General features: G+C 48.2%; 1 protein-coding gene across 1 annotated transcript; it reads right to left on the bottom strand.

Annotated features, from left to right (window-relative positions):
• Window positions 1-6,426: 6,426 nt before the first annotated feature.
• LOC126195745 (mucin-5AC-like) lies at window positions 6,427-7,814 on the bottom strand. Its single transcript, XM_049934371.1, has 2 exons — window positions 7,770-7,814; window positions 6,427-7,341 (listed from the first exon to the last, which is right to left on the bottom strand). The coding sequence occupies exons 1-2, from the start codon at window positions 7,812-7,814 to the stop codon at window positions 6,427-6,429; spliced, it is 960 nt and encodes a 319-aa protein (XP_049790328.1).
• Window positions 7,815-8,100: the final 286 nt, after the last annotated feature.

The raw sequence follows: 8,100 nt of genomic DNA on the forward strand, positions 1-8,100 counted from the left end.
CATTCTCCAGATGTACTGTCCGAATTTTTTCGCTTGCAGAATCAGCAGACGCAGGCGTTATTGGAAGCCCTTGGACAGCTCGTCCAGGGTCAACGTGCGCTGCAAACCGATGCGGCGGCAGCCGCTTCTTCGCTACCGCAGCCACACAACGCTGTCGCACCGCCATTTAGGCCCTTCGAGGCCACAACCGAAAGCTGGACTGAGTGGGCCGATCAGTTCAACTTCCACCTCACTGCTTATGGAATTCAAGGTAAAGAGCGGCAGCCGTTTTTGCTTTCTTGTGTCGGTGTGTCTACCTACCGTGTGATAGTGAAATTGTTTCCCCGACGCGACGTAGCAACTCTGTCCTACGAAGAAATTTTGTCTGCTTTAGATGCCTATTTCAAAGAAACAGTTAATGTAGTTGCAAAACGGTATACGTTTTTTCGTACAAAACGTACGGCCGGTCAGACTAATAGGGAGTGGGTAGCAACTTTGCAAGGACTTACTAGAGACTGCGCGTTTGCCTGTGAATGTGGCCTCCCATATTCAGATACTATGGTGCGTGATGCAATTGCACAGAACGTTTCTGATGTTCGCATAAGGGAACAGATTTTGAAGCTAGTTAATCCCTCCCTGCAACAAGTGATAGACATATTGGACAGGCAAGACACACTTGACTTTGCTCAGGAATCATTTGAAACTTCGCCAGCAGTGTGTCACATTAATCGGCCCGCCGGGCCCGCTGCACGGGACGCTAAGCGGCCCTCGCGCCCGACTTCGCTGCGGCCGCCTAGCTTGCAACCACGTGCGCCGCGTAAGCAAGCAAATGCAGTGAAATCTTGCCCGCGGTGTGCAACTAGACATTCGCGTGAAAATTGCCCGTCACGCCAAGCTATTTGCTTTTACTGTCAAAAGAAAGGACATGTACAAAGTGTTTGCCAGAAAAAGCTTAGATCAGACACTCGCAATAATTCCAGGCCTTTTGCTTCGCGCCGGAATCGAACCCAGGACAATCAGGCTCGTGGACCTTCGCCCATGGACATTCATGTCGTTCATTCCCACCCGTCCAGTGACATTTTAGCTCACAGTGACTGTGTTCGTCCCACCCAAAGTGTGCGTCGACGTCGCCGGAAATCCCGTAAAGTTGCATGTGCTTCTGGACCTGTATCAGTTCAAATTGCACGAGACAGTCGCTCTTGTCGTCAACAAGACAATAAACTTTTTGTGGACTTAGACTTTGCAGGAAAAGTGATACCATTCCAGCTCGATACCGGAGCTGCAGTTTCCTTGCTCAATCACGACACGTACAAACAACTGGGCGCCCCGCCATTGCGTGCCGCAAATGTTACGTTAACTAGTTACTCAGGACAGCATATACCTGTGTTAGGACAGTGCAGCCTTCTTGCCACATACAAGGGACAGACAAAACTTGTGTCATTTTATGTTCTTCGTTCCTCTAGTGCAGTGAACTTGTTTGGTTTAGATTTGTTTCAATTGTTTAATTTGTCTATTGTAAATCAGGTCCTATCAGTGAATCAGACTGTGCCTTCCGCCAGTGTTTCTAGTCTTTGTGAAGAATTTGCAGACATTTTTGCACCGGGCCTTGGTTGCGCTAAGAACTATGAAGCGCATTTGGAACTGAAAGACGACGCGCAACCAAAATTTTTCAGAGCGCGCAATGTTCCCCACGCATTGCGTGATGAGGTCGCAAAAACATTAGCCGAATTAGAATCTCAAGGTGTAATTGAACGTGTGCAGGCTTCTCTCTGGGCCTCACCCTTAGTCATTTTGCCAAAACCTTCCGGAAAACTGAGACTTTGCGTGGACTTCACGGCAACTGTGAATCCACAACTAGTGACTGCTACTTTTCCTTTGCCCCGCCCGGAAGATCTTTTTGACAAACTGTGCCCGGGAAAATATTTTTCAAAATTGGACCTAGCAGATGCGTACTTGCAAATACCTGTGGACGAAGAATCCCAGCGCGTCTTAGTGGTCAACACGCATCTTGGCTTGTATCGCTTCAAAAGACTGCCATTCGGGTGTGCATCCGCCCCTGCTTTATTTCAGCAATATTTACAAACTATTTGTGCGTCGGTCCCTACTGCTGCGAACTATCTGGACGATATTGTGATCTCAGGAAAGACAGAAGCAGAACATTTGCACAATCTCCGGACATTATTTCAGGTATTGCGTCAGAATGGTCTTCGCTTGAGGAAGGACAAATGTGTGTTTTTTGCTCGTGACTTACCGTACCTGGGCCATGTCCTTAACGCCCAAGGTATACATCCGAGTCCAGAGCACCTTCGTGCCATTCAGGACTTGCCGTCACCGCAGAACTTAAAACAGCTACAGAGTGTGCTGGGTAAGGTAAATTATTATCATCGATTTGTGCGCAATGCTTCTTCCATTTCAGCTCCGCTTCATCGCTTACGCCGTAAAGGTGTTCCGTTCGTCTGGACGACGGAATGCGAACGCGCCTTTCGCCAGTTGAAATCGGCGTTACTTTCAAATACTTGCCTTACGCCATTCGATCCCCGAAAACCCCTTTTGTTGATGGTCGATGCATCGGATTTCGGGATCGGTGCTGTGCTTGCGCACAAAGATGGCTCGCATGATCGCCCTATTGCCTTTGCGTCCAAATTGCTCTCATCTGCGCAAAGAAATTATTCACAAATAGAGAAGGAAGCTTTGGCTCTTGTGTTTGGTGTTACCAAGTTTCATGACTTCTTGTATGGTCGTCACTTTACAATCATCACCGACCACAAACCTTTGACATCGCTTTTTCATCCGAACAAGCCTGTACCTCCACGTACAGCGCAGAAATTCATTCGCTGGTCACTTTTTCTCTCGCAGTACCGCTACGATATCTTGTATCGGTCCACTGCTAAGCACGGCAACGCTGATGCGTTGTCCCGTTTGCCTGTTGCTGAGGATAAAGCATTCGATTCTTCCGAACTTGCTTGCATGTTCATTGATTCGGAAACCGATGACGTGGTCGCATCGTTTCCGATTGATTTTCGTCGTGTAGCTACAGCCACAGCTGCTGACCCTGTCCTTGCTCCCGTTTTGCGTTTTGTTGCTACGCAATGGCCCTTGTCAAAGTCACGGATCGAGGATCCTTTGGTTCGCCGATTTTTTGCCCACAAGGAGAGACTTTTTGTCCGACGTGGTGTTTTGTTGTTGCGTTCCGATAATGATAAATCCCGAGTCGTGGTCCCACGTTCGTTACAGTCCTCTGTCTTACGGCTTCTTCACCAAGGACATTGGGGTATAGTGCGAACGAAACAACTTGCTCGACAGCACTGTACTTGGTTCGGAATCGATGCTGCGATTGCGAATATGTGCTCCTCTTGCGTGGCGTGTGCCGAACAACAATCCGCACCGCCGCGGAAATTCTTTGCATGGCCGAAAGCCACTTCCCCTTGGCAACGCTTGCACATCGATTTTGCTGGGCCGTTCTGGAATGCTCGATGGTTGGTTGTGGTCGATGCTTTCAGTAATTTTCCTTTTGTTGTCCGGATGTCTTCCACGACGTCTTCTGCCACAATCCAAGCCTTGTCTGCTATCTTTTGCATTGAGGGTCTTCCGCAGACTATTGTTTCCGACAATGGCCCACAATTCATGTCCGCAGAATTTCAGTCGTTCTGCAAGGCCAATGGTATTCAACATCTGACATCCGCGCCGTTTTCGCCTCAGTCAAACGGTGCCGCGGAACGATTGGTCCGGACTTTCAAGTCGCAGATGTTGAAGTTGAAAGAGTCGCATTCTCGGGAGGACGCTTTGTTGCTCTTTTTGTCCTCATATCGCTCTCAGCCTCGCGATGGTCGCTCGCCGGCTGAATTGCTCCATGGTCGTCCTCATCGAACTCTGATGTCTTTGTTGCATCCGCCACATCCGGTTCCTGTGCAGCGGCAGACTCCTGCTTTTGCTCCTGGCGACGTTGTCTATTATCGCAACTATCGCGGTTCACAGCGTTGGCTCGCAGGGCGCATTCTTCGCTGCCTCGGCCGCGCGATGTATTTGGTTTTGGGGGCCTCTGGTGAGGTGCGTCGGCATCTCAATCAGCTGCGCCTCTGTCGTCGCCTGGGTTCTGCCGCTCCCCGTCTGCTTTCAGCGACGGAGCCGTCCGGTCAGCGCCCTGGGGACCCATCTACTGGCTCGCCTCATCCCCAGGTGTTACCGACGATGCCTTCCATTTTGCCTCATGGCGTCGCGCCGCCGCAGCCGCCGCCGGCGCCGCCAGCAGCGGACGCTTCGCTGCAGCCGCCTCGCGCCTCCCTGGGTCACGCGCCGCCGCTTGCTTCCCGTGGCCAGCCGTCCTCCGCCATGGACCTCTTGCCCGCTCCGGACCAGATGTCGTCTTCGCCCGTCGGGTGCTCCGACCACATGGAGGTCGACCCTTCTGTCTCATTACGTGCGCATACACCTCATGTTGACGTGCACCCTGGACTAGGTTTGCAGGCGTTTCCTAGCTCCCCTCGGACCGAATGGCCGGGTGCGGGTGGCACAGCCTCGCCTGTTGTTAGGCTCCCCACCTCATCGCATACGTCAACATGGGGTCCTCCCCACGGCGGGCGGAAGCCTTATCTCACGACCGTTCGCCGATTTGCGGGGGAGGAATGTGGTGTCACCGCTAGACACCACACTTGCTAGGTGGTAACTTAAATCGGCCGCGGTCCTGTAGTACATGTCGGACCCGCGTGTCGCCACTGTGTATTCGCAAACGTAGCGCCACCACAGGGCAGGTCACAAGACACGGACTTGACCTCGCCCCAGTTGTACGGACGACATAGCTTGCGACTAGACCTACCAAGTATTCCTCTCATTTGCCGAGAGACAGATTAAATAGCCTTCAGCTAGTCCATCGCTACTACCTAGCAAGGCGCCATGTGTATCATTGCTAATTGCTTACTACTATGCAAGAGATGTATTTCAACAAGAAGAACATCATTAAAAGTTAAGTAATCTACCCAATACGTTCTTTTCTTTATAGTTTTTCATCCAGTCTCCTGTTTCAGAATTTACGCCCGTCTGCGTTAGTTTCGCGTGCACCTAGCCACTCATTGTGTCGAGACCTTAGGGAATCGACACAACAGGGCGTACATTGCACTTCTGATGTGCAGACACTCTACTGTGTACCACTACGAAAGGAGCCACTGTAGAAGAGTTTCTATTTTTTTGTGCAATATATTCGACTTGCCTTATCGATACTTAAATTCGAGAGTATATACGTTAAATAGCTCTTTAAACAATAATTTTGGGAATCAGGAAGGCGTCAAGTGGAAGCCTTGTTCGTTATAATGGGATAGTAGTTTTGTACACGAAAGCAATAGCGTGATTGACAACGTTTCATGTACCAGTAAAGAAGTAAAAAAATGTTATCAATATACTGTTGGAGTACGACAAAATGGTGGCAACGTAAGAGTTACAGACCCCTACACTTCTCATCATGCAGGATTCGCAGCATCTCAGTAACGGACAACGAGGGACCAGCCACTGGAAGTTTGTAGGTAGGTACATCCTTTACTGTCTGCTGTATATACGAAATTGTAGCGAGTACACTCAGTAATGTGTACTTCCAGTGGCTGACACTTTTTACGATATGTTTTATTTAGAATTTTAACGTGCAGGAAGAAGGATCTGTGGATTCACATGCACAATTGTTTAGATCTAACTGCGATATCAGCATGACCATATGAGCACAGAAAATGTGTTATCAGATCTTTGAACTCTGTCTGATGCCACCCGTTCTAAACAGCATTAATCGAACTTTCTCATATCAGTTCTTCCTAGTGTATTCTATTAAGTGTGGTGGGGGTCGGCAGAATAAAGTTCCTGTACAACTACGGACGTTTTGGTTGTTTTGATGCAAGTATGCAGCACTCGTCAAATTCTGCAGGTGACACCCACAGAATCTTGCTCAACTAAACTGTGTGTGGGAGGAATGAGTCTGTTGATATACTTACGAATAACTCCAAAGCAAAACTAGCTGCTACCAAGTATCTAATCTAGGCACACCAAGATTGTCTCAGTTTAAATTTCATTCAAAACGTGATCGTTCTGTGAAACTGTAATCCTGTGCTCCACTTTCCAACATCTCAGGACAATTATAGCCAGAAAAAAGATTTTTATCTGTTTGTACAGTAATCATAATACTCCATTCGTTCCTTTCCCTTCTAAACAACAACGTTTTCTTTTCTTGTCAACTAACACTACAGTAGAACTGGCAAATGTGAAATTACTTGCGATGGATTTTGAAGTACTAGGGGGCTATAAGCTTACGTATTACAGATTACATTAAAATGTATCCACACACATGTAAGTGTCGTGTCTCTACACGCATACATCAGCATAGTTAGAAATAGACACAGTATGTAAAACATAAAATTTCGTTTTTATTTAATCAAAAGTGTAATAAGAACAAATGATATATTTCACTGTAATTCAGAATCTTGCGACACGAGTCATGTTGAAGCTGGCAGCAGGACTGGTGACAGAACGCGTGTTGTTTCTGGCAGCAGGACTGGTGGCACAGTGTGTGCTGAATCGGGCAGCAGGACTGGTGGCACAGTGTGTGCTGAATCGGGCAGCAGGACTGGTGGCACAGTGTGTGCTGAATCCGGCAGCAGGACTGGTGACACTGCGTGTGCTGAATCCGACAGCAAGACTGGTGACAGGATGTGTGTTGTAACCAGCAGCACGACTGGTGACACAGCGTGTGCTGTATCTGGCAACAGGACTGGTTACTTGATGAGTGTTGTATCTGGCAACAGGACTGGTGATAGGATGCATGCTGTAGCAGGCAATGGGGATGGCGGATGCTATTTGTGAGGAGGCTGACGGTGATGCTTTGGACACCAACTGCTCTAAAGGTAATGAGGCTACACGTTTTGTGGTTAGGTACGCTGCTGGTGATGTAACTTCTGTTACGCCTGGCGATGAGGCTCGAAGCATTGATCTTGTTGTGGGTGGCAACGCCACTTCAATTGTAGGTGCTGACGTCACTTTTGTCATGTCTGATGAGACATGTCTTGTAGATGGGGACGTGGCGGGAGATGCCTTGTGTATAGCAGCTGCTGGTTCAAGTTGTGTTGTGGATGGAAATACGGCTGGAGACTCCAGTTGTGTTGTGGCCTCCTTGGCCACGCCTGTTGTGGCTGGTGACGCGGCTAGTGCAACCACTTGTGGTGCAGCTGGTCGTTCAACGGGTACTGTGAATGGTGACGCAGGTGGAGACGCCTCTTCTCTTGTGGCTTCTGCTGGCTCTCCTCCTGTGTCCGGCAACGTGGCTGGCGACACCTGCAGTGTTGCAGTGGGCGACGTGGCTGGTGACGCCGCTGTTGTTGCTAATGCTGGCTCCTGTGAGAAAAAGATACAATGGGTGATGTTAAGATGTTTCTGAGTGTGTTACATGTGATACAAATTGAGAGAAGCTCTATTCACAATAATTTAGATCATTAAAGTAAAATTAAATGTTGCCAGTTCTTTTGGTACATTTATTCTGTACATATTTAAATCGAATGAAAGTACGAATTATTTATCTGTCAATATAGTGACATTATAAATACTGTGAGATTATATTGGTGTCTAAATTATTCTCGTGCATTTTCTTTGTCCGGGTTGGATCTTTAAGAGCACGTTATTATGAATAGCAATCTATACATAAGCAAAAGACTATCACTACTCGACATTCCACACAATGATACAGTCTCATTCACAAAATGACGTTGTGATGTCTCCCAATCACTTGATATGGACCATGCCTGTAAGTTCACTTCTGCACTTACGATAAGAGACGCGAGGATGCGCATATCCACCTCGCTGGCTTTCATGGTGATCTGTGTCCTACAAGCTTATGCTGACAATCCAAAATAGTATGACCAAATATTTAATATGGTGTTGGGCCTCCTCAAGAATACAATACACAAGAGGTTATGGATATAGGGGATTAGGCCTTTGTGCCTGTACCAGCAATCTGCTCTGTCGTCATATATGCCACAGGTAGCCTCCAATGCTGCTCTACAGTCCGCAAATGATTCCGACCATTACGTACCGTGATGAGGAGAGGACATCGAAGGTCTTATCGGGTACTGCAGGTTTCACCGCCATTCAACCTCC

The sequence above is a fragment of the Schistocerca nitens genome, chromosome 7 (assembly GCF_023898315.1).
Source record: "Schistocerca nitens isolate TAMUIC-IGC-003100 chromosome 7, iqSchNite1.1, whole genome shotgun sequence".
NCBI lineage: Eukaryota > Metazoa > Arthropoda > Insecta > Orthoptera > Acrididae > Schistocerca > Schistocerca nitens.